General features: G+C 35.8%; 1 protein-coding gene across 2 annotated transcripts in view; it reads right to left on the reverse strand.

Annotated features, from left to right (window-relative positions):
• Window positions 1-1361: 1361 nt before the first annotated feature.
• The window catches only part of PPP4R3A (protein phosphatase 4 regulatory subunit 3A), a 50485-nt gene continuing 24530 nt past the window's right edge, over window positions 1362-27316 (reverse strand). The window contains exons 4-15 of one of the 2 annotated variants that reach the window (XM_009280780.2): window positions 24115-24732; window positions 14937-15014; window positions 14717-14833; window positions 14093-14209; window positions 12603-12734; window positions 12404-12506; window positions 10759-10917; window positions 9420-9589; window positions 8032-8174; window positions 5233-5423; window positions 4479-4705; window positions 1362-2143 (exon numbers count right to left, since the gene is read on the reverse strand). In XM_009280780.2, coding sequence (XP_009279055.1) covers window positions 2030-2143; window positions 4479-4705; window positions 5233-5423; window positions 8032-8174; window positions 9420-9589; window positions 10759-10917; window positions 12404-12506; window positions 12603-12734; window positions 14093-14209; window positions 14717-14833; window positions 14937-15014; window positions 24115-24732 — 2169 coding nt within the window. In that variant the 3' untranslated portion in view covers window positions 1362-2029. The remainder of the gene's footprint in view (window positions 2144-4478; window positions 4706-5232; window positions 5424-8031; window positions 8175-9419; window positions 9590-10758; window positions 10918-12403; window positions 12507-12602; window positions 12735-14092; window positions 14210-14716; window positions 14834-14936; window positions 15015-24114; window positions 24733-27316) is intronic. The other variant, XM_009280781.2, reaches the window with a different exon arrangement.

Here is a 27316-nt window from a genome sequence, read left to right on the forward strand (position 1 = left end):
CAGATTGGGAAGGATTTAAATTCAGGCTAATTAAGAAAACCTGCAAAATTACAGATTTCCTTGTCACGATGTCTGCTCTGACACCAAAGTTGCAAAAATCAGGTTTCAGACAGGTCGTTGAGACAGCATGGGGACTCTTGTACTGCAGAAGATTGTATCCAGTCTTGTGATGACCAAGTGCTCAACTTCTGCACTCTCTGTAAAATTTATTGCTGAGAACTGCCCTGTAACAGACATTTCAAACACATTGTAAAAACTCAACTTTGGAAAGTGATTTCAAATGAACTTTTTGAGGAAGAGAGATGGCTAATTATTTTTCCCTAATGCACACTCTTATTTAAATCTGAAATTACTAATATGTATTAATAAAGTCCAAGCACAAGAACTTTGACATTTGTAGTTAGCATAGAATCTGCCATGCAACCCACAATTTTCAGAAACAAAGTGCTAATCTACACTTGGGTGTGATCACGTATGATCCAGCCTCAGATTTTCATTTCTCTCATTTCTATTGGTATGTGACACACTAATGTGTAACATCACGAATGTTGCAACACTGGTGCTTTGAATGTCCAAAAGGAAATAAACTCTTGAAAATGTATTTAAGAAGGGGTCTCTTGTTTGCAAAGGAACTGAATAAACTCCCCTTCACAGGAAGCTGTGCAATCAAAGCCATCTTCTGTAAAAGCAATAAGGAAGCAGGATATAACATTTCAAATTAATACCTAATATTATTTAGATTTTTGGAAAAAGGGGAAAGAATGTAGTCATCGAGTTAGACCCACAGTTTAATTGCCGTTTTTCAATCGAGTATTAGAATAAATTTCAAAAGATGGTATCCTCGTAAAGTGTTTATTCTAAAACCATCTTTATTTCACCAAAACTGGTATTCCAAAGGGAATCAGAGGTTTTTAAAAAAAATACCACTAATGCCATTTTCCTTCAGCTTTAATTATTTCTTTTTTATTTTTGTAAGTCAAATGAGTCAATATATTGGTATTCCTAAATCATCCATCTTGCATTTTGATGAGTTAGTCTACCATCATTGTTCTCAGTTATGAAATTTCAAAGTCTCTTTGGAATACTAATTTCATATTTATAGGTTTCAATTTTTTTATTCCATCCTATTTCCCTGAATTTTTTCTCAAGACAGTTGCTGATGTAAAATTTAATATAAAATATTTAGTCACAAAATAGTATTGCTTTTATGCACATTGTGGTAGGATTATTTTTTTTTTCCAATAAAAACTATACCATCTTCCATAAAATCCTAAACATATTAAGAACTGTGATGCAGAACAAAATTACACAGGGTGAAACAGGTACCAGCACAACAGTGAGATTATATGTGACCACATCTAGAATTCCACTCAATCTTTAATCAAGAAGGGACAAACAAATCCCCCACCTCCAAAAAAAATTCTGCAGTTTAAAGGGCAAAGGGAACAGATTAAAAAAAAAAAGAGGAAACTTTATATTCGGCCCTCCCCCGTAGAGGTTTTTAAAACCTGTTGTAGCTTGACTAAAATGTTCAGAATGTATGATTTCAAAGGCAGGTCTCTTTTATACAAAGAAACTGCTGGCATTCTTAACTAGTGAAGAATTATGGCAAAACCCGCCTTTTCTTCAGAAGTCTCATACATGGTCCAAGAAAGCATATTCTGATTGTAGCAACTGACCAGCCAATCCAGAGTTCCACTAACAAAACTCCTGCCCTGTTGGCTTTTTTTGTTTTTGTGTTTTTTTTTTTGTTGGTTTTTTTTTTGTTTTTGTTTTCCATTTCCTTCCCTGAGAAAAGGGCAATGTGTGGTCCAAGCTGGAGAGCTCAAAGGCATAAGTCTTTCCCCTAAATGAAGTATTTCCCCTTCTTCTGCTCCTTTGAATTGGCACTTGATTGGCAGAAATCCGTTTGTATAGGTTGATCTGTGTCACACACAGTAATTCACAAAAGATTGCTGCTTTGCTGTGGGTTTTTGTTTTTGGAAAAAATATCCTTCCCCCAACTGGTAATGTTCTTCAGCCGTTGCCATTATGATGACTCAAGCTTTGCTTTCTTTGACAAAGGTAAAGTTTCCTCTTTATCTTCATCTTCATCATCCTCTTCATCATCATCAGGATAATCTACAAGCCCAACGAGGCCTCCCTACAAAGACAGGCACAATTACTATAATTAAGAAAATGTTTGCACATCGATACTTCGCGTTTGTATTGGAAAATGATGTTTGCACAGAATATTGCCATAAGCATACTGATTCATGAAGTTTTGAATCAAATGAAGCAGAAAAAAAATAAATCCTTCAGTATGAATGAAAATGACATTGTCTAAAAAATTTTTAAATTAATAAACCCAAAATGGGGTTTTACCTATGTAACTGGATAGAAACATGTCCAGTTGAAATTTAAGAAAATCCAAAAATCTACTCAGTTTTGCCAAGTGCCACAGAAGCTCCATCTGTAAAGATGTAAATTTTTTTTTCTACCAAGCATAGCTGACTGCATCAATGAGCAATCTGGAAGCACTTCAGAAACAAATACAGAATATCCTTCAATTTGAATTTTTGAATTATGATACTTTTAGAACACAGTCTGTCTTCACAAAAGCTAGTTTAAATGTGTAGTAACTTAAAGAATTTTTTGTATAATATAATTGAATGAGGTGTACATGTTACAAAATTTAAACAACTTGGCAGCTGAAAATGAAAGTATATCTAGTAATATTAAAAACTCCCTTGTATTGCAAATAACCACAAATTTTAAGATTATGCGGCTCTGGACCCATGAAGAAGCGGCACGAACTTCTAAAACTTCCTCTAACTACAGTATGTCACAATTTCTGAAGCTTAACCAGCATTTGACTACAATGGCAGCTACTGGTACTTTAGTTAAAGACCGTATTACTTATTCAGGTGTCTAATGATAGACATCCAAAACAGAAAATTTCAACCAACTGTATACCAAAATACAACTCTATAAATAATTGCACACATTCTGTACAGCCACATACAACATAACACTGAGTATACTACACGTAAAACAACCGGATCAGATAATTAATGAAAAACCCAATTTGAACACTGTTTCTAGTTTGCAACTGTGGCACATTATTATAAACAATGTACATTTTACTGAAAGAAGGTAGCTTATGCCTGAATCCACGAATGGTTTTTCAGTGCACTGCATATTCAGTGTAACCTGAACATTTTTCTTTCGCCACCACAACTTGAAGTTTTGGAGCCAGTACTGTATGCAACATGCTCCATACGTAAAGACTCCATTTCAGATTCAAGGAATTATACTGTCTGGGAGAGAACAAGCCTCCAGCAGAAATACAGAATAGACTGAACTAAATTCCAAGCCAATTCTATGCCTTTTAAAAAGCGCTTGACTAACTACTGTATTTTTTTCATAAATGAAGTAAATCTGCTTCCCCTTCCTCCAGAGAAGGATTTAGAGGAAGCGTCACTTAGTTCTTCCATCAGCCAAACTCTTCTCGTTCAGATGTTTTCAACAGAAGGTAATCCAAACACAAACTCTTAAGCCATGTTCAACTGTAAGACAGAAAAAAACCTAAAACCCCATTTGCCTTTACCAGAAGGTTAGGTGAACAAGCAGTATGGTGGCATTAAAAAATAAGGATGAATTGGAGTTATTCCAAGGCTACCTGAGAACTGAGATACATACCGACCTTTCAGAAATGGAAACACTTGTTATGAAAGTAAATTCTCGTTATCTGAACTACGCTGTACCAACACTACCTTATCTGTCCCCCACTGCTGAGAAAACACTAGTCACTATTTCCCCGACTTAGTTTAAGTAGAGTTTTAGCCAAAAATCTGATAAAATCCAACCGCGTCCTAAAATGTATTTAAAAATGCTGGTTTTGGATATTCACTGCAAGTTATACTGACTCTTTTAAACAGGCTTTCTTCTTCTATTTCAATATGTTCCAAACCAAAACTATACGTTATTTCAAAAGAAAAAAAAGTCAGGTTGGTGGCTTACAGCAACCAGCCCTCCATAATACAATTTATTTCTTTCATATGTGCCAGTTACCATTTTTAATATTGTTCAGAATGATGTAACAGTAGAAATTCTCAGTGGGGGTGGTGGGACATCGTGGACTCTGGCAAAATTTGGCAATGTTTCCAAAGTACTTCTATATTTCTACCTGCCAAATACCCTTGTGCAATTTAACAAAAGTAAAGCGTTGTCTGTATTTCACAGTAAAGATTGCTGCAAACAGCAGCTAGTTGTATACTTCATACTTTAAGAGTTTGGGCATTAAAACAGCTTTTATTTCTTCTTTTTATATACATGTCAGATCTCCTTAAAAATACTAAAGGCCAGACAAAAAGTACACACAAACTAGACAGTCCATTACTGCTTAACATGCCAGAATTCACACAAACTTGAGAGAGATGCTAAAGTGAATTCCTAGTCTGTAACAATGAAGTCAACCTATGTCCATTCAAAATTACCTTAGTTGTAATAGCTGCCATCTGAGATGTGCTTTTAGAAACTGATCCTGGAGATCCAGGGGACCCTGGGGATCCGGGAGACCCTGGGGATCCAGGCAGATTACTTGCAGATGACTGGCTGGTAAGGTTAGATTTTGTACCACTGGAAAAGGAAAGCTTGAAACTTGGGCTCTGACGACCTGAAAGGTTAGTTTTCAGAAGAACTTCCTTTTCTTCACTCTCTTTTACTGGAGAGAAAAAAATAAACAAAAAAAATGCAAAAGTAAAGCAACATTATTGAGCGAAACATTTAATTACAAATCACTTTACTGTGTGGGAAAAGGCTTAATACTTTATGTACAACTTGGTAAAGGTAAGGCATCGTAGACTTTTTTTTTTCTTCATACTACTATACCACCTACCAGCTGTTGTCACTGGCCAGGAATGAACACTTTTATTCTACCAATGATATCACCTGAACATTTACATCAAAAAATTTTGAATTATAAACCTGAATAAAACACAGGAAAACGTGACTATCAGCTAAGATTGTCAGTCAAATGCTTGAAGAAATCACCAACAATATTTTGTATCACTCTGCTTTTAAAGACAACAAAATTTGTTTTGAAGAGGTGGTCCACCAACTTGGTGCCACAATTTCAAAATCTAAGAACTTCAGAATAAATACATGCAAACTCTTCATTGCAGTAGGACTAAAGAATACCAGTTATGGCTTCTGCATAAGCCATATGGCATTCTTCTTCTCATCACTTACATTTTTTCCTTTCCATGAATTTACTGATAGGGTCCATAATATCTTCATCATTTTTAGTTTTGTCAGAAGGGGGCACCACTGCCTCTCCATCTTCCATATCGTCTTCATCAGTATTAAACCACATTTCCTCCTCATCCTCCAGGGTTCTTGCATCCCTTCTGTATCTATGGTTTCTCAAAATGGAACGCATGCTGCAGAACAGTAAGTTTTAAAACTTTTGATTCAAAAAACAACTCATATTAATAATAAAACTTCTACTTGACATTTACAATGACAGCTTACAGATACAAATATTGTAGAGCAATAAAAATACCAGCAAATCATTCTGTAATGTGAATCTTTGTATTTTCAATGCAAATATCATTAAAAACTTTTCTTTATAAAGAATCAAATAAAGTACAATGCTGCTAATAGCACAGACTACTATATCTGTCCAAAATTCTATAGCTTACAAACACCACTATTAAAAGTAATTTTAATAAATGTCACTGAAGAGTTGCATTCAGACTTGGTTTAACAGTTTGCACTGGTAAATAAAAAGTTGTAAAACGAAGAGTTTAGAAACTATAGACTTCTTTTCTGAAAATACTTTGTAACTCGTCAGTATTTGGGGTTCAATGTGTTAAAGAAAAAAAAAAAACCAACCCAAAATCTAACTCAAATATGACTCCAGTTTAAAACAGATACATTAGAAAGACACCTATCTCTTTCTGCCACATCCACCTGTTACAATTTTTGGTCACTATCAGTATTTTCCATTCTTCAGAGCCTTGGATACAAAGTACTACTTCTCCCTCCCCATTTGATCTATTATTAGTGTTGGTCTATCTCAGCTCCACCTTTCTTTTCTTTTTTCTCACAGAAGCAGTATTATGGCCTTGGAGGAGAGGGACAGTGATGTGCACCCTGAAGAAGAGGGGGAGGAGAAGCGGAAGAGAGGTTAAAACCCCTCTTTTCATTGCTAGATGTTGATTCTAACAGTCAATTTCCAACAAAAGCATGAAACCCTTGACAAATTTCCTGTAACACTTGTTTAAAATTTACTGGCCACAATGTAAGCCTGAAATTTAATGTTTTTCATAAAGCTTCTGTTACTGGAATCAAAATGTTAATAATACAATCTGAGCTTATTCTATTTATAGAAAAGGTCTTGCATTACTGACTGCAGGAAAAAGCCAGAAGGGAAAAATTAGGAAATTACAAGGTATTAAGATGGAATGCTAAATGTACTTTTAAAAATAAATCTAATCCTGAATAATTTGCTTGCCAACACTATCATCTGGATCTATACATACTGCATCATTTTACACTGCATTTAAATTCAAGTGCTGCTAATAGTGCAAAACTATTACTTAAGTGGCACTCTTCTGAATACTTTTGTGGCCCATGTCAACAAAATTTTTGGCCTCCTTCCTTACTGAACTATTCTTTGCTAAAATGTGTAAACAGATTCTTGTTATTTTTGCATTTTATTATTTCTGGGTTTTCACTTAAGAAATTACATGGACTGTGACAGGGCTTGTGCAGCCATTATAAAAGATGTAGGAAGAAGGTAAAAACTGGGCTAGTTGAGCTACAAACATGCGGCACAGCCATACACAATCACTTAGCTCAACTTAAGCCAAGAAGAGACTAATGTTTTACTTCCTATACTGGATAGAAATTACTGAAGGAAGCGGCTAGGTGTTTTTTCCAACACATGCATTAATGTAAGAATCGTAGGCTTGAATTTCACAGCTGTTTAAGTGATAAGCTTAGCTGACACAAGCCAAAATAATAACATCTCACCTGTAAAACATTAGTACTCAAAACTGCAGATCCCACACATACTCTTGAAAGTGCTTCAACATTTTACAACAAATCTATGATTATACTCTCATTTTAATTGTACAAGTCTCAAATTTAAATACTGGTTAAGAAATCTTGTAGCAGGAAATAATATAACTTAAAAGTCTGAAGTTTCAAGATGTCCTAGCATGACTAATCAGGATTAATTTTTTAATGTGTTTTCAAACTAATTCAAGACAACAGAACAAGAACAGATCTTGGTAACAATTCTTAAGAGTAACTCATCTATTCACACAAGCAGTCCATTTTGTTTGAATGCAACTACATGTAAAAGTAATACCATTTGCCAAAAATAAATGGAGTAAAAAGTCCTAAACTTCCTATTCTTATACACCCTAACCTTTTAACCTTAGGTAACTGTCCTGAGGAAGGGAACTTTTGCTTTGGCAAACAGAAGGAGTGATTCAAGTGTTACATCAGATTGTTTTTCACTCCATCAGCAAATCTAACAGTGACGAAAAAGCATCCTCTGAAAATTTCTTTGTACATTCTCTCTCAATCATTTTGGTAGAGCTTAAATATCTACTCCCACAACTAACTAAAATAAAAGGAAATCTGATGTGAATTTTTGAAGGAAAATTCCACAGAATGGTAATTCACAACAGAACAATCTTTCAAATCAAACAGTGGGAATCTGTTATTTAAGCAACTGAACTTCAGATACTTGACAGGCTTCCTGCCTCATTACAATAGTATACATAAGTTTAGGATATGACAACTTCATGTTATTACTGGGGGTCCAGCAACTAATATGTTAGCTGAAAGCTGATCAAGAGTTTGAAGCAACACATCTGGAAATCACACTATTAATCAAGTAAATTCAACAATGCCTGAGATGCAAGCAGGAGTCTAAATTATTTACTCTTCCCACTATCACACAACAACCCACCAATATTCCCAAAACAGAATTAAAGCACTGATATACTAATAAGAGCATTTAGTGCATTTTACCTGTCAAGTTTTGGATTATCTTGTCTTTCCCTTTGTTGCTCAAATCGTAGTTTCAGTCCTTTGAATGTCTGCACATAATCTACATCTTCCAGTGCCTTCCAGTAATTTTCAATTACATGAGCCGTTAACGATTTTATATCTTCCTATATGAACAAACAAACATAAAGTGACTTATTTTCATTCAAATGAATTTAATACAATATAAAAAGTAACTGAGAGATTATTTTTAAACATTCTGTAGGAAGCATCATATTAATTAGCTTATGTAAAAATGAGTATTATGCATATAAGTGTAGTTAAAAATCTAGAGCTTCAAATATTTGATTAGCGAAACAGGCATAATAGCAGCAATTTTCTAGCAATATCTCATTCAATACACATGAATAGAACCTAAAACCCTGGTATAAAAAATTATATCAAAACCAATTCTAAAAGGTCTTTCCTACTGTAACTTATAAATATTTTTATATTGATAGATTAACTGATACCCGTTGTAATCAGTCAGTTAAATAATATGTTTACAAGATACAGACTTATCATTCATACTGTTTCTTTCCTTGCTACAAGTAAATTACTTATGTAAAAATAATTATTCAATGCATATTTTTCATCAGAAACTAACAACAAGTTTTTCCTTTGTGGCCATATAGTGCTGGTCAAGGTCCTTTACAAAAACCTCCCAACTGTTCTGCTACTTCAGTTTAGTGCTGTGGCTGCCCAAAGCCACTCTAGACAGCTGAGACTAGCACAGGTCTGCATCCTGCAGCAGGAAAATTGCTCCTGTGCATTGTTTGGCTTTCTTAGCACTGCTCAGCCCCTGGAATACACTGCAGAATAAACACCTGAATTACCATCTACTAAGGACAAGCAAAGCAACATAAATCTTAATACTCTGCTTATTTTCTTTTTTTGGTTATATGCTCAAAGGTCACCTCTTATGAATGGTAATACATCAGTAATAACAGAAGCACACATTTTTATTTGAACTCTTTAAGAATAAACCTGAATGAAATAAAATTGCCAAAAATTATTTCCAGATACCAAGAAGTATTCTGGAAATGCAACTTGGGTATCTATGTGAAAAGGAGGATAAGAAAATAAAAGATGATTTATTTCCTCATAGCATGAACTGTAGAATCAGCACACAATCCCATGGAGTACTGAAAGACCACAGCACAAAAAGTGGTTAATCCACTTTTAATCCACTAGTTAATCCACCTATATGGATTAACTTTGTTCACAGCTTCAAAACCATTTTTAAATCAACTGTTCCATGATGATCACATCACTATGATAGCATAATTCAGGGTACAAGCAAAAAGAAAAGTCTTCTTGAACTACAAGATTAAACAATACAGTAATTATCTTCAGCATATAACAGCACTCACCACTCTGATAAATTCAAACATCTCTATTATGGCAGAGTTCATCAGATTATAACGGGAACCATTATTTAGAAATGCTTTGACCACAGGTTCAAACAAAAAACTTTTCATTATGTAACGGTTATAGAATTCATCCTTTAGTCCAATTATCTTCCTCTTGAAACGAAGGGCACCTGAAACAGAAGTGTTGTCACAAGAATTTTTAAATTTAAATGACAACAACCCAGAAATTACTCAGCATTAGTTAGGGCAATTTGCAATCTCAGCTTTTAAACAGCATTACATTATTAGGACCAGGTAATACATTCAGCTATTCACTGCTTCTCAACACTCTTGACTATACCGCTGAAGATTACTTATCTATTTTATCATAAAGAAATCCTCCATCATAATTGTACAAGTGAAACCACCTCTGTTCACTGAAGAAATAGTATAATACCATTATAATAGTATAATACCATTCAAATGTAAGTTTGATTACATTTAATTAAATCCTATTTGATTAGGATGCAAACGATCTCATTTTAAAATTGGTGACATTTTCTTCACACACATAGTAAAGCAAAGACTTAATTTACATCCATTTTAAAGCTCTTTCTAAAACTCCAAAGCGTACACAAGCATGTGAATGTCCATGCATAAACAGAAAGTAGAGTATGATCTCACTATAAGGCAGCACATTTGGTTAGCAACTAGGTGTACATGAAAAAAATTATTCAAGGATTATTCAAGGGTTCTAAAACCACACTCAGGTGACTCAGTTACAAATTCAAAAGGTACTTCTTATTGTATGGTACTGCTCAGTCAACATTAGGCTTTGTTCTACTCTATGTGCACAACAGAATCATAGAAAAAATCTCTTACTTGCCTCCAGAATTAAGTCACACTGCTTTGCTATTACTGTGCTGAGCATGGTCAAGAAACTATCAGAGTTTGAAGAGCAGCACACTGAACTTCTGTGCTGTTTAAAGCAGTCAGATAACCGTATGTTCAATTAAATACCTCTGATAATTTCTACTAAAAAAAAATATTGAAACTTACAACGGTTCTCTTAGGATATTCAATATTGAGATACCATCTTTTCAATTCACCTCTACGTTGAGATTAAGAAAAAACCTTCTGCTTTTTAGAAAAAAGAGAGTGCAATGCACTGCAAAATTATTTACTAATACTAGCTGACATATCTATAAATTGGTATGACAAACACAGAGTATAATAGTACAGTTTGTTTATTCAGTCACAAGTTGTCATGATCTGTGAACAGTTTTCTTCCAGCAGAATGAAGATATGCAACACTTCACAATCACAAAATACTAGCTTATTCTTTAGCTTTCAAACTTACACAATGCCAAGAAAGCGTGCTTTGAGGCCATGAGAACAAGTACCCTTCGCAGGATATCTTTGTTAATGATGTAGTTCTTTATGTGGTAAGTATGATGTTCTACACAGAAAGTCAGCAATTCCAGTATTAATGCCAAGAGTTGGGCTGTCTGAAAATCATCTATAATAAAAACAAAACCAAAATAATTAAACATATCTAGGATATTGCCTTCAGAAGCTAACTTCAAATATCCAACTGCAGTCTGGTAAACATTTCCAAGTTCTCGTATATTCCCACAGATAGCTTAGAGAACATGCTGGAGGGTATGTTTAGTCTTTAAAACAGAAATTGAACAAGCCTGTTATGGACTGAATATTTTCTATTTATACAGATGAGGCAGGAAACTCTCTTAAACTATAGAAACCATTACATTTTGTCTGTCTTAAATCAGTGTTTGAAGGTTCAGAGAGTATAGAACTTAACACCAACATAAGCAATCAGGCTTATTTAACCAAATCTCATTATGATGTCCACATGTCTATATCATAAAATATTGCCCTATATACAGTACCTTGACTAAGTTTGTACCAAAAACGCCTTTTAACAAAAGTACTATGCAAGAAATCTCATGCTCTTTTAATACTTCTAAGACATAATCATATCCGCATATACAGAAAAGTAACTCAAATCCTGCTTTTACGTAGACAAATAGATTAAATACACGTTAGATTTAATCTTTTTTAAAAGGTAATGCTACCTTTTTAAAAATATTGCCAGATTGTTGACCACTAAAGAACACAAGTATTTTAAATAGTAAAAAACTCACTTCCAATCTATCTGGAAGCCAGCTGAGATAAAACAGATTAATTTAACTAATCCCTTGGAAATCTATACAATAAATTCAAAAGTTTACAGAACATTTATGTATCATTTATGTACCTCCTTTTAAGTCCATTTTGGATGTGTTATAAAATTAATAAACAAACAGTACTGCTGCTAGTAGTCAGCAAGAACAGTTCCTTCATCACTGATCTCTGCTTTCTTAGTCTGATGTAGAACCAATACCCTCAAATTCAGCACAGTATTGCGATACACACCTTCTCAGGGGCAATTTTGCATCCTCTCTAGTAATCCCTGACCTTAAAAAACATTTACGCATCTTTACAAGTCTATGTCACTGAACAGCCCCATGAGTTACTAAAAAGTATACAAATATTTTAATTTTTGCTGAAGCAAAAGCTGCAGCAAGCACCTTTCACTTCTTAAATCAGATCTCTCTGCTGAATTTTATACTTTATATTTTATATATTATTCAAATGACTAAATCATGAATCAACGTTTTACTTTGAACTATGTATCATAGTCTCAGATTCTCCTTAAGACAGAAAACGTCCTTTGACAGTTACTCTGTTTTAAACATTGACATTCAACAGCCTTGATGAGACCAACATCCAGAGTGGCATTACCTTTGCTAGGCTTGTCCTCTGTAGTATTGGCCAATAAAGGGGCTGTCAGAACATGCATACAATGTTTGTAGAAGAAACCCAAGAACTCTGTCTTTTCTGTTTTCTAAAGAATAATAATAATAAAAAAAAATTATATATGTAACATATCACCAAATACTCTACAAAAAAACTGTAATTTCATTTGAAGGTATTTACATTACCTTTGCTAGGCTTGTCCTCTGTAGTATTGGCCAATAAAGGGGCTGTCAGAACATGCATACAATGTTTGTAGAAGAAACCCAAGAACTCTGTCTTTTCTGTTTTCTAAAGAATAATAATAATAAAAAAAAATTATATATGTAACATATCACCAAATACTCTACAAAAAAACTGTAATTTCATTTGAAGGTATTTACTTACATTGGCAGTGGCAAGCATGTTTTCTGGATCAACTAAAGTACGAAGCAAACCCATGAGTAGCACTGCCCCTCCAAGTTCTGGATCTGTGTCACAAATCATGTGTTCTATAATGAGGTTAATGAGTAATATATCCTAACAGGAGGGGGGGGAAAAAAAAGCAAAAAAATCAATTCTAATGCTACTCCCTTGCCCCAAATCTGAAATTATCTTCTAAAAGGGTCACCACCTGGTTAAAAATGACATTCTATCAAAATCTTGTAAAATGTAAACAACTACCAAACAAAAACCCCCAAACTTAACAGAAACAAATTAACTTTACATGCCAGTGACACATTCTGGTCAGTGGTTCAACAGTAAGAAGGCAAGCAGTGAAGAAGAATCTTTCAAAGCAACTAAAAATGGTTCTGAAATTAACAATCTAATGTAGAATCTAGTCTGAACTGAAACGCCGAAAGATAAAAAGTACAGAGGCAGATACCTAACAGTCTCAAAATTCAACTGATTTCTGGAAGCGTTTTCAGAGTACAGAAGTTTTAATTTGTATCCCCCTTTAGAATACATACCAAGAGCTTTATTTCCGCAAACATACAACAGTAAATTTTATAATGCTATTGAACTTAATAAGATTATTTTCACCTAAAAATAACCCCAACATGTATTTGCAGAAAATAAGAATAACGCTTAAAAGTAGAAAATAACATTTACATTTAGGAATCCCTACACTAAAGTTGCTTGGTTACTACTGTCCCCCATAAAAGAGGGCAGCCGTCAGATTCAAGTGGCTGGAACCACCAGCAATATTCCCTGTCCCAGCTGCCCCTTTCTTCCAGTACAGAAGTAGCAGCACCAGCAGCTTCCTGTTCTCTGGCATGTTTTTAGCAGATACAAGAAAAAACATTAACTATCTCCTCCATGGAAAAGGCAGAACGATGTTTTTTATCCACTGAATACCACTTTGAAATACCTTTCTCACTACTAGTTGTGTGCTAGCATTCTGTATTAATCAGCTACAGAAGATCTCTGGGAAATGTAAACCTCTGTCAGAAAGGGTTCTTAAACACTTAGGACCATAATTCCACTTTCAATGTGTGTGATAATAAACTGAACAGAGGTTTCTTACAAGTAAATTAAAAACACATGTACATGCTAAGATCAAAACTGAAATTTGTATTTCGCATTTTAAGGAGGCCATCATTCAAAAACATTTTGTTTTGCTTGTAGGACAGCTGATGTTAACCAACATGGTGGTTTACGGTAACCTGTTTTACTTTACACACAGTGGAACAAGAATATGTAAACAGGCGAACACTCATCTCACCTGACTAGCAGAACTTTTAAAAACATGGTAGTTCAGAATCCTGTTACCATCATGACCATATTCCATAATTCTTCAGAACTAGGGCTCATGTCATGAATAGAGTTGTAAATACAAAACAGTAATTTCAAAAAAAAAAAACCAATACACACATTTCTGGGGACCCTCTACTTACATCATCATTCTGCTGCGCTTCCTGCATGACAAACTCTCGTACCATGGATGGGTTGTATTCAACCAAATATGAGAATATATCAGTGGCTGCACTTCGTACTTGTGCATCATCCATACCCTGGAAAAGTCAAATAAAATCATTTATGTTTCCTTAAAAGAAAAGGCTTAAATGGAATGAAAAACAGAAAGCATGTGGGTTTTAATTCCTACTTACAAGTCATACCTAACTATTACTAAAACTGTATTCTAAAACTGAATTGACTCTAACCTCTTCTTTGTACATTTGACAACTGTTGGGCAAAATAAATTTTATGGTTTCCCTGCCCTTTGGTCTATTTCCCTATTTTCTTTCTTAATTGTACACCAAGAAGCATGTAGAGATAGGAAAGCGAATGACAAAAGAAAAAAATATAAGAATGCCAGGGCACTTACCAATGTCATACTGTAACTGCTTTTAAAGTTTTACAGAAGTACGTTAAATGTTCTGAATCTCAAGCTAAGACAAGACAAATGAAGCAAACACTTCAGAAAACCATGTGACTGAAGTTTGGCATACTTACTTTTTAAAAAAACCTCTCTGGAGATAAACAAAATTGTTATCACAAATAAAATTGAGCTGACTTACCAATATGACTTCTAGTGCTGGCAGTATGCCCATATTTGACAAGGTTTTGAAAAATGCATCTCTGTTTTGAGGTTGCAGTGTTTGAGAAAATGCACAAAACTCTTTCAGAAAATTTACCTGAAATACAGGAATAATATACAGTTAGTAATTAAAAAAAAAAAGATGCACATATCACTTTGTACTAACTGTCCCTTTCATGTATATTTTACAGATTTCTTACCAATTCCTGTCTTTTCTCCTCATCTGTGGCTTCATCTGTTAGTTGTGCAAACAAGTCTGTCAGAAATTTTTCATCTTCCTACAAAGGCAAAACAATACCATTTGTTTATTTAACAAAAGGCATCCAAGTATAATATAAAGTTCTTCTAAACCATGCCTCCTGCAATTAAGAGAACATACGCTTGTGTACTGTAATTAATCATACCAGTATCAACTGTCTAATTCAATTTTCAAACAAATTAATATGAATCTTGTTTTTGAGCTTTTATCATGTTCAACATCACCCCACCCCCCAACACTTCATTCTCAGTTACAATGTATCTTGTATTGTCTTTTGGCTGTCCTTTTTCTATTTTCTACTGCCATTCTCATAATTTTATTTATGACTTCTTCTCTAACTTCCTTCCCCCTTGTCACATGCCCGTCCCCCTAAACCACACTACAATACCCTTGCTTCAACTATTTACATATTTTGATAAACATGAGCTCCCACTCAGCCCTACACACACATATATCTTTGGAATGTTATGAGATTTTTGCAGCAGAACTAAAGCAAGGACACGACGAAGGGAGAGCTGCGTAATAGCAGGAACAAGGTGAGATTCTTTCCCCCCAATGTTATGAAAAGGGTGAATTCTAGAAACCAAATCAAAAGAACTGTTCCTATTATGTACAGCATTTATTGGGCATTCTGGCTGGCAGCAACCAAAACCCGTTATTTTTCATGCTGCTGTACCTTAGCAAAACTACAAACAGCAGCCAACACATTACAAATGTGTATTTAGACTGAAAGAAGCAGCAATACTTAGCTGCCCATAACCTTTACAGTCCTAACAACTAGAAGATTATTAAAACAGAAATAAACCTTCCCCCAATATTATACAGTAATAAGACAGCACTTGCTTGAAAAAGATACCTGTACATTAGATACGAATAGATTTTTTCAAAAAGCTGCCAGTGTTGTTTCTTGTGAAGTCAGTAACACCACGTGCAATACCCCTCCATCCCAAAACCACAGTGCTAGAAACCCAAGTTGCCTTGCTTATGTTTACACAGCATAAAGCAGAACCACTTCAGACACATCCACATAAACTTTCTTATATTGCAAATTATCTAGGTACCTCATCCAGGCTCACCCTGCAGCCTTGCCGAGAAAATAAGTACCTCAGTTCTGATAGCACACCATGCTAATGCAGCTATAATGCCGCCACAACCCAATCCAGGATCTCTACGTGGCACTGCACAACATAGATAAATCCAAAATAGGCTGGCATGAGCTACTACCCTACAAGGCATTTCACCACGCTACAAGGTAAACCCTATATTTAGGATATGCCACACCTTTCCTCTTGTTTGATGCTGTGCTGTGCTTCTAACCTGACCCAACAGTCTAGTGATAATGAACAAAGAATGATTTCTGGACACAATTTCAGGTGCTATTTCTGTGACTGCTTCAAAATCAAAACAAAAAGAGATAGGAGAGACCTCATTTGAAGTTTACTGAAATTCACCGTGGAGGATCAAGCACTGGAAATGTAAAGTTTGACTTTCAGATTTCAACAGTCAAACATGTTCAAAACAACTATTAAGGTCTTTGATTTCAAGAAACATAACTTAATCTGTGATGAAAGAATACAAGGATGTTTGTCTACCTGCTATCCAGCTGTTACATGGCTTGATAAGTTTTCTATTCTAAAATTTAACTCATTAGACATTACAGGTAACGTAACTAACCCACAGCAGAGATACTGACATACTCATTTACTGAAATAAAAAGAAAAAAAACAAAAACCCAGTTCTTTTGAAGAACATGCAAGTTATTCTCCATGATTAGCAGTGCATTTAAGAAAAGGCTAAGTAGTTTGCTTTCATTTCTCTTCTTGCTATTTTGATCAAGATGTAAAACTAATCTCATCTATCAAAACTTTTGAGAAGATGCATGCTTATCCCCAACTGGAAAGTATAACCTCTATTTCCATTCTTACTGTGAAATGAACTTTGCACCTCCTTTCATAATACCTGACAATAAGTGCAAGTCAATACCACAGAAATATCTCAGAATGATCACTGGGAAAAAGTAATGGAAATTTCAGCATTTAGATATGTCAGAGCCATGATTAGCGTGCTTCTGCATAAAAAGGTACACAGTATTACCCAAAGTATGAAATTATTTTTCTAAGTCAAAATGTGGAAGGAGAGGAGCAGACCCTGCACTGCTGGTGATAATACATGGGTCTTGTTTATGACCCACTGCAGAGCCCCAGCGACAGAAGTGGCCAGGGAAGCTGCACCTCCAGCACTACATGGCAGAGCTTGGCAGGCAGGGCCTTGCTGGGCAGGACCCCAGCTCAGCTCTCTGATCAGATCCCGCCACACCCTGCCTGGTTCAAGATGTGGCCATTCGCAGCGAAGGCCAAGCCACTCACCCTGTTACTGGGCTTGCAAACATTTGGGGCTTGTAGAGGGGACTTCCTAACATTGGGAAGCGATGAAGACTCCAGTGCTTACACTTAATGTTTCAGGAAGAATTTGCAGAAGTTCGGTATGTAACCATTTTTCAACCCTCCACATATATACTATAATACAGTACTTTACAATTCTGTATTAAATATAATATTGAAGCATTTCCCACACCATCTGCTCTCCCAAACTCCATTAAATACACTGTATTTTTAAATTAATAGGATTATCTGAAATCTCTAGACCTCAGAACAATCGTGATCTATTTAAAATCAGACGAATTAAGATGGATCCGAGTGATTCGAAACATCCCATACTTACACAGATAATACACAGTAAGTGGCAGTTATTACAAGAAAATAAAAACAACTTATTACTAACTTCGCAGTTATGTCTTAGCCCTGAAATGCGTTTAGGCGTTGTCTCATTCCAGAGACTTAATGAAAGGTAGACAGGTTGTTACCGATGGGAAAAAACCCGACCCTCTCACATTTATAGAAAAATTTGGATTGCAGTGAACATTCTAAATACAAGATTCCCTCTCTCAAGCTGTAAAATTACTGACAAGGGCAGCATATCTGAAGATACATTCCTGAACAACACTACCAGAATCTATGGAAACGCGCAGTCAGAGCAGAGTTCACATCTTAGAAGTCACAAAGCACCAACACCAAATGCTAGAATGACACAAGCTTAAATGTTTCCTGGTTTTTTTCCAACTTGCAAAAATCCCCCAAAATATGTCTGTGAAGTGAACACAGCGCAAATGCGTAATTCTTTACAGTATCTCGCCTCTTCATGCAGACAAGTATCAAAACCCATTTGGATGTACCTTAGAAGCTGTGAAGGTCACAACTGTTTTCCAGGAAAACAAAACTGCAAACGATAGTTTATGGGCCAATTGTAGAATCTAGCTATTTTCTCCATGCACAAAAATTATTAAATGTGCAATACGTAAACTATGCATATACCAAACACTAAGTATATTCATTCATGCTTTTGCAAGATCTAAGTAGATGCTCCCAGGATTTAATACCGTTCAAAGTTCATGAAGATAAAATTAAGCCAGGCCATCTACTCACTCAATCATTTATGACTTTAAAAACAAGAAAACCCACAGACAAAGTAGGATCACAAAAAAAGACACTATGTTGATTCAACTTTCAAAGCAGCCCTCCTCCTCCCAAAAGGCAAAAGGCAAAAAAAAAAAAGCATTCTTCAAAAGCAGGCCTCTCAAATATAATTAACTTTCCGTTATCAGATACTTCATGTCTGTGATTACAGATAAATGACGAAAAACATCCCTTTCTCAATTTACATTTGTGATTCAACTTTCAAAGCAGCCCTCCTCCTCCCAAAAGGCACTTCAAAAAAAAAAAAAAGCATTCTTCAAAAGCAGGCCTCTCAAATATAATTAACTTTCCGTTATCAGATACTTCATGTCTGTGATTACAGATAAATGACGAAAAACATCCCTTTCTCAAAAAAAAAACCCAAGAAACTCAATGACACCTGAGCTGGAAAAAGAGTATACTTTCCATCCTGTTTTCCGCCTCCATGTTCATTTTAGGCAGAAATAATATTTCAGCCCAGAAAGTGAAACTTTCATAAAATGTTACCAACAAACAGAGAATTACAGCTTCAAACATACATTCCTTCCTGCTACCACACCAGAAGACTTCATAGTTTAAAAATGTTTCAATCTCCTTTATCTCAGACTGCCTTCCCACACATGCCTTCATTTGCTATCAATAAACTACTTCCACTGGAGACAACACACTGAAACAGCAGCGGGATCCACCTGATCGCATTTGGAGTTTCTGTACACATTGAAAATCATTTTCTACAATGAAAAAGTTAATCTCAGAAATCATTAGCATGCACCACTTGTAAACGTCTTTCACTAAGTCACTGCCCCCAGAAAATGGCATCCTTTTACACTTTATTGCAAGGTAAATTCTGCTGAAAGTAAATCTCCAGAGTTATTCCTGAGCCAACTACTGCAAAACAGCAGACCGCAGGAGACGTTCCAATCCTAATACGTTTGGGCAAAACTACCAACATGCACTGACACAATTGTTCCTCTAAAACAACTACAGATAATTACATTTACATCCACGGAGTTCTGTTAAGAATAAGTAACTATCTGTAAAACCACTTTCAAAATTAAAACCAGCCTATTGTTATATATAAATCCAGTAAGATATACAGATGTACCTAAATGCCTACAATTTTTTAGTTATTGAAAAGGGGGATAGGGACTATGAGTAATATGATTTCTGTATTTTAAAAAGCTGATTTACCAGAACAGTAATTCCATGTGATCACTGCTGTACTAGGCACATAAATTATTTTAACGTATATCCAATTTTCCCCTTCCACTCTCCACTTTCCTGAAAATAAAAGACTCTGAAGTCTAAATACACATACTTGAAAGTAACCCTAACAATATTCTGTATTCTGGAAGATAAAAACACCACAGGATCTTGCTGGCAAAAAGAACACGCCAATGAGAAAGGGGGGAGAGAACGGAAGAAACAGTGTTTGCTCACTCTATGGCGCAGTTTTGCAAGTTTTTGGTTTTTAAGAACTGGTTAATAATACAAAGGGAAAGAACTGGTGGCCTCCAGTGTGAACATTAGTATAGATTTTTAAAATTGCAAAAGAGCGTCATATAAAGTAAGAAACACCACTTACCTGTCCCACCCCCACTCTCAAAACTTGGCGAACTCCATGTTTCAGCAAGGTTTCTTGGTGGCTATGACATCTCAAGACTAGAACAGGCTGGAGCCCAAGCAGTAAGAGCATATTAGGAGGGGCTGAAATTGGAAAAAAATGTTATATACCTCTTTCATATCTAACGCACAGCGAATCATAAAATCTGTAACTGAGTAGGTTTCCACAGCAGTTAATTCTGTAGACTGGAAATACTGGTATCATGGATTTACTATCCATCACAACCAACAGTATCTAGTTTAGTGAGATCTTGACGTAGTTACTTAAAATGACAGATCTTAGACAATTAAATCACAAATAAACTCCATTTCCCAGAAAAGCCCATCAGTGTAAGCATTTTTATAAAGATTATGGGAAAGCTAACCTTAATGAAGAAGGAGGGAGGAATACAGTTCATAACCCTAAGTGACAGAGGTGACCCATTCTCTATTTTTGGTTTTACCACAGAACGGGCAAAATTTATTTACCTACCAAAGAAAGCAAAATCTTGGAAGCAGGTATCTTCCATGACTACAGAATTTATATATTTTTTTCTTTCTTTTTTTAAAAAGACGTCCAAAATCTCTCCTAATAAAGCGAGAATTCTTAAGAATCAGCATATTCTTATTTACAGAATTCACTAGTTATAATTGAAAAACTGACCTTAAATGTCAGTGACCTTTAATCACCTTAAATGTCCTACCTTGACACCAAATACCTTAAATAAGACACAGTGGTAATTTTGAGTAAAGTCACCCGGCCTGTCAAAAAGCATAAGGTACAATCTGCAGAGTCTTGTACAAGTTTCTAGTCACTTTTCTGTAACTAAGGTATGGCTAAGTTAATTTGAGATGAGGGTATTGCAAAGTGTCACTTTAGTTAATACACGGCCTGACATGAAAAGGGCTCTTTAGAGCCCATCTTTTTTTCCATGGTGGAGGTAACAGTTTTCCTTCTCCTTTCCTTCACAGCCAGTGAGAGAAAAGAACAGAATATAAAACAACTCAGTTGTACACACAATAGTTGCGGTATGTCACAGGATACCAGCTGCTCAGAGAGTTAACTTCTAATCTGAGAAGTTTCCTAAAAAGATAGCTCTTTCGTCACACCCTCAATGCTTCAGGAGAGACAACCTAAAGTCAACAGCAGAAGCATAATGACCTGTATTACGCATCAACTAAGAACTTGAGACTCATCTGTGGCTCCCAGTAAACTACCATGAAGCATCCCAGAAACTCTTTAATTAATAATGACTTATAGAAGAAACAGCTTCTTAAGTACACACGTAAGGTTAGCAAGCACCAGGATCTCTAAAAATCTGAAATAATGAATGCCAGGAACTCCAAATCTTTCATTAAACAACACACACACCCCCACCAAAGGACTGCGATACAACCAGCTACAGAAATGCATGTTAAACCATACACTAATGGAAGAAAGACCTTAAGAATTAGTTATAGAAGTGAAATCAACAAAAGCTATCTTTTAGTTTTGTTCTCAGAACATTATTTATTCTGCTTAAAGAAATGAGAAGGAACAGCATCACACATTTTATACATGGACTGTGAGAATGGGAACAGTGGAGAAACAAAAGGGGAGAATGAAACGTTAGGGGGCAGAGATTACAGAAAAGTGCAACCTGACATATTGCTCTATAAATAAATGAATAAATAAATGCCAGGTAAGTAGGTTTAAACCTTGGCTTAGAGCTCGCTGTGAGAACTTGAAAAATAAATCAATCAATCAAGCAAGTCTTTTAATCTCTTTGAAATGCAACGGGCATATAATTTGTGATAGCCTCTTTTAATTCCCTCAAAATCAAGAATTGATTATCAATGTAAAATAATTCCCAACATCTTATTTATAAACTCAGGGAGCTCCCCCTCGATGCTATAGACCTGTACCGTGAAAAGACTAGGAAATGCAACATAGCACAGGATATATTTTCGTCCTTGTGTGCTACCACTCTTGGCTCCTCAAAGCTGTAGAAAGCACTTGAACAATTTGAAATATTTATTGAACTTCGAAAGTTATGCAATCCTAATTCTTCTGGCTCCACCGCACAGGGAGTATACTTTATTCTCAACCATAGACAGCAGCAACAGAAGTGAAGATAAGGTTCAGAAACCTGCAGTCACACAACAAATCAAAATGAGATCTGAGCCTCTATTTCAACTGTAAACTGCAACTAACAAGTTTCTCAACCATGCTAAACCTTGATATTCTACCCCAAGCTTACCCTACATCTATTGACCTAGCACAGGTTGTAAGAGACAGAAAAAAGGAAACTAATCAGCCACTAGTCCTCAGTCAAGTTACCTCGGGATTTCTGGGAAACATGCCCTTAATGATTTTGCAGGATCAGGTCCCCTTTCTCCTTGCCCAGTTTCCTTTTCAAAGTTCAAGATCCCTCTCAGAATCAGCCACTGACACCAAGACTCCTGAATAATTCTTCCCTTCCTCCTCCTCAAGCCAAAATGCATCATCCTCAGGCTCCGCTTTTAGCAAACCTTGCAAAGAGGTCAAGATATTTTAGAGACACAAGTCATACTGGATACTCAAGTTGAGACCCCTTAACTGAATCTTTTTCAGCACTCTCTCAAAGTCAGGCTTGTAAGCTTTCTCAAACTGGCCACTCCAAAATGATTAAGGCCTTTTGACTGCTTCAGATACACATTTGTGACTTTGTTTATCAAGGACACACATACAGACATTAAGAGTTTGGTTCAGCTGGGCACAAGCTGGGGTCTAGTACTACTGAAGATGCCCTAGGTGTTCCACCAGGCCTACAGTGACTGCTCCAGTGAGTGATGGTCTGCCTCCAATAAGTGAGGCACATGACTCAGCTGCCAGGCCTGGGTGACGTCTTGCACATCTGGCTGCTTATCAAATACTCCATGTGTAGACATGACAGACTAAAGCTTTGAGAGAGTGGATTAAATAATATCAGTATTCTGATCAACTGAGTGTGGTGGATGAAAAGTCAGGAGGCCTAGTTTTGACAATGATTTGCCATATAAGCTTGCAAAAGGAATTTTCACTCTTCTTTGCTGTATTTTCCATGAAATTAAACAGGGTGCATTCTGAGATTCAACTGAAGATAAATGTGATTAAGTTAATCAGTAGCATCTAGCACTTTGTCCATTTCTCCAGATCAGACAGCCCCTACAAAGACAGTGGCTATTCATTTATTAAACGTTAGGAGCATTAAGATAATGATAATTAACTTCTACAAACCAAAATACATGTGCTGTAACACTTTGCTGAGATAGTTGAAAGCTTTAGGAAGCTCCCATTACAGAGATGTGCCACCTATTTCTACACAGTTCAGGAAGGTCATGGATTGTTGTAGAATACTTAAGACATGTAGGTAAGATATCTAAAGCATCATATAATCTCTTTACATTTGCAGTAATACATATGTCATGAAAAACTGGTAATCCCAAGCAGTATTATTTAGGGACTTTTAAGACAAACTAAGAAAACATTCAAGCACGTAAGGCAATGTTATGTTCTGAACCTGTACTTTCCAAACAACTAATTTAATTTACTTCAAAATTAGAAACAGTTATATCCTGGTATGAGATTGTATTTGTGAAATTTAGGTGAAGTAATTTTTTTTTTTTTTGGTCATGGTAACATGACAAAAATTATCCTTAATTGTAGTGCCTAAAAAGTCCCAAAATACAGAAAAAAAACCCCTAACAAAAAAAAACCCTTCAAAATGCAAACAGTACTATTCATTCCAAACAACCTCATTCAGGATTCTACGTTTGCTCCATTTAAATCAGTTACAGAAAATCTAGTCCAAAATCTGAAATTTTAGAACATGTATTTAACAGCTCAGTACTCAAATCCATGCCTTTTATATGCCATACTTCAAAATGACTTTCAGAATCACAGAAGTGAAAGTTCCACCGAAGCACCTCAATTTTTCCATGAAAAATTATCCAACTTTCTCTGCTCAAGTGCAAATAAAGATACTGTGAAATTCTTAAACTTACCTGTAACATACCAACTATTTCCACTTTATTAAAAAAGATGAAAGAATGAAGTGTTGATAGCATATTTTCCTCAAAAACTGAGGGAGTGGGTAGGACCATATCTTGAATATACTGTACTCTGTATGTCTGATGTATTTTTTGCTTCAGCTCTGGATCAGATATAGGAATCACCTCTTTAAATTTTGCCGTTTTAGTCAGAAATTCCCTGTGTTTCCGTGACTGTGATAAAGATGGATCATATTCTAGGCATCCAATTACATCCATTATACATTCCTCAGAAAACATGACTTCAAAAAGTGCAGTTCTGTTCAAAAGAAAAATTCCCTTGATAATTTCATATAAGTGGTGTAGTCCTTCAATGTTCTCCAAGTCTTCGCACACATGAAAAATTTCTAAGAGCTTCTTAATATAGCCCTCATTTTCCAGTGCTAGTGCGAGTTTTTCACGACGTAATGGTGAAGGCAGTGAAGATGCCACAAGTTCTGCAATTTCTTCTAGCCGACTTAATTCACAAGATGGCAATTCTAGACCTGGTGATGACATATCATCAAAACGTTCTTCCTCAGATTCATCGACAAGGTCCTGAGTAATATCGACAGAAGGGTCTTTGCCTTGAACCTACAAAATAAAATGTGTTCAGAAAAGTGGAGTTTAATGTTTACTGCTACTTGAACACTGTTTTAAAAACACCATTTCAAATGTCACACATTTTTTCTTTGTATGGCCAAAACAGAAGTGCAAATGGAAGTTTGACATTGAGTACAGCTGTTTTGGAAAATAAGAGATAATGAAACGATTTCTTCAAACAGAAGGCGTTACAAAATTATTTCTACCTTAGATATTTAATTCTATTTAATTCTATTTATTTTCTATAAAAAGGAGGAAGATTAAAGAAAAAAGCTACATTTTCTGAGTACTTCAAATAAAAAAGGAAATTCATAATTACTAATATGGACAACAACTTTTTAATAGAATACTGAACTAAGCTATTTGTTTCCAGTCTTTATTCTCTGCAGACAGATTTTCAAATGCAAACCAGTATTACAATATTGCAGTGGTAGCTTTAAACATTTATCTATAGGCTATTTAACTGCTCTTGATGCTTTTCAAAGCTTCTGCTACCTCAAACAGAGGAGAGAGACCAGTCTTGTTAATTTAATTGTTGTTTTCAGTCCTGGAGAGCTGCAAGTCAAAATCCGTTACCGTGCACTTTATTTAACTGCTTGATGCTTTTCAAAGCTTCTGCTACCTCAAACAGAGGAGAGAGACCAGTCTTGTTAATTTAATTGTTGTTTTCAGTCCTGGAGAGCTGCAAGTCAAAATCCGTTACCGTGCACTTTCTAAATACTCAACAGAAGCATGGAATCCCCTCTTAAGAACAGAAAACCCCAAACCAACATTAACAAAAGAGCAGTGGAAATCTGGAGCTGTCAGAAAAACAAGGCACAGGATCTGCAGAGATGTCTCTAGAGATACAACAAGGAAACTGCGGAAAGTATGACTTCGTGGGGAAAAAAAAAAAAGAGGCAGATGCTTGGGCACCAGAGTGTTTCAGCTTTAATGACATCTTAATTTTAGTATCTGCTTAGAGTCTGATGTATCAAATCCAGAAAGGCACTGCTGTATAGAACGGTAGAAGGTACTGTTCTTTTTAATCTTGAAAATCAGCAAAAAAAATCTGGGAGAAATACTTCTTCATGGATAACAGCAAGCCTATACTTAGATTAAAATCCAGAATGCTGTTAAAACCCACATACTGTTCTGTTTATACATCAGCAACCACTTCCAGTGTAAGTGGTATCAAAGTTTTCCTTTTGGAAGAAGCTTTAATGCCTGAGGAAGCTTAAGATCTTTAAAGTATACTAGACACAAATACAATAGCATGGCCTCAAAACAGGATGTAAAGACACTGGTTTATTACAAATATTAGATCTTTACATGAGGCTGAGGAAGCTGGGCTTCTTATCTGGGTGTTTCCCAAGAACACAATTTCCCCTTTCCCCCATTTTGTTTCTGTCCCCAACTTTTGGTCCTTTGACTGCTATGGTTCCTGTAAATGTTTCTGTACTTATTTACATAAGTGGTAAACTGCTGAAAAGACTCATTTCTAAAAAAAGGAATTATCTATACACATGCAATTATGAAACCAGATTTCTTTTGCTTTATTTCTGAAATCAGTGAGAACAAACTCCAAAAGACAGAGTGGAGAGAGCCAGACGTCTGTTAAGAACAGAAAGAGAGAGCACATAGAGAGAGAATTAGACAAATTTAGAGAAATCCCACCTAACGTAGCACAAAAATTAAAAAAAGGTGTAATGCTTCGAATGGAAGTCAAAACCCAAACAAGAACTGACAAATTGAACTAACATCAGTGAATATATTGACTGAACTCTTTTGGGTATTGGTCAATAGTTAATACCTGACCAAATGTTATCCAGAAACAATACCGACTCAGTAACTACACAGTCATCTGGTCATAGTGGTAAAACATGATGAGTTAATTAGCACATATTAAAATACATACATGCTACATATAAATTGTTTGATTTCTTTAAGCTGTAAGAATTATAGCTGTGAGGTGACAATACAGGGATAGAGCTATCTCCTACTTCAACTATCAGATCAACGTTTCATACCCTGACAGTCAACAGAAGCATATCGTCACATTTACATGGAAAAAAGTTCTGCTGAGAAACTACTATTCCCCTCACCTGAAACAGAAGAATGAGATAAGAAAAAGAAGAATGAGAAATGCAGAGAGAGAGATATGAATAAGATACGGTTAAATCAATGAGAAATACATTTGTCCTTGTTTCAGTTGGGATAGAGTTAATTTTCTTCCTAGTAGCTGGTATAGTGCTGTGGTTTGGATTTAGGATGAGACTAATATTGGTAACACACTGATGTTTTCCTTACTGCTGAGCAGTGCTTACACAGAGTCAAGGCCTCTACTGCTCCTCACACCACCCCACCAGCAAGTAGGCTGGGGGTGCACAAGAACTTGGGAGGGGACACAGTCGGGACAGCTGACCCCAGCTGACCAAAGGGATATTCCATACCGTATGACGTCATGCTCAGCAATAAAAAGCTGAGGGAAGAAGAAGGAAGGGGGAATGTTCAGAGTGATGGCGTTTGTCTTCCCAAGTAACCGTTAAGTGTGATGGAGCCCTGCTTTCCTGGAGATGGCTGAACACCTGCCTGC

The sequence above is a fragment of the Aptenodytes forsteri genome, unplaced genomic scaffold, assembly GCF_000699145.1.
Source record: "Aptenodytes forsteri isolate BGI_AS27 unplaced genomic scaffold, ASM69914v1 Scaffold193, whole genome shotgun sequence".
Lineage (NCBI taxonomy): Eukaryota > Metazoa > Chordata > Aves > Sphenisciformes > Spheniscidae > Aptenodytes > Aptenodytes forsteri.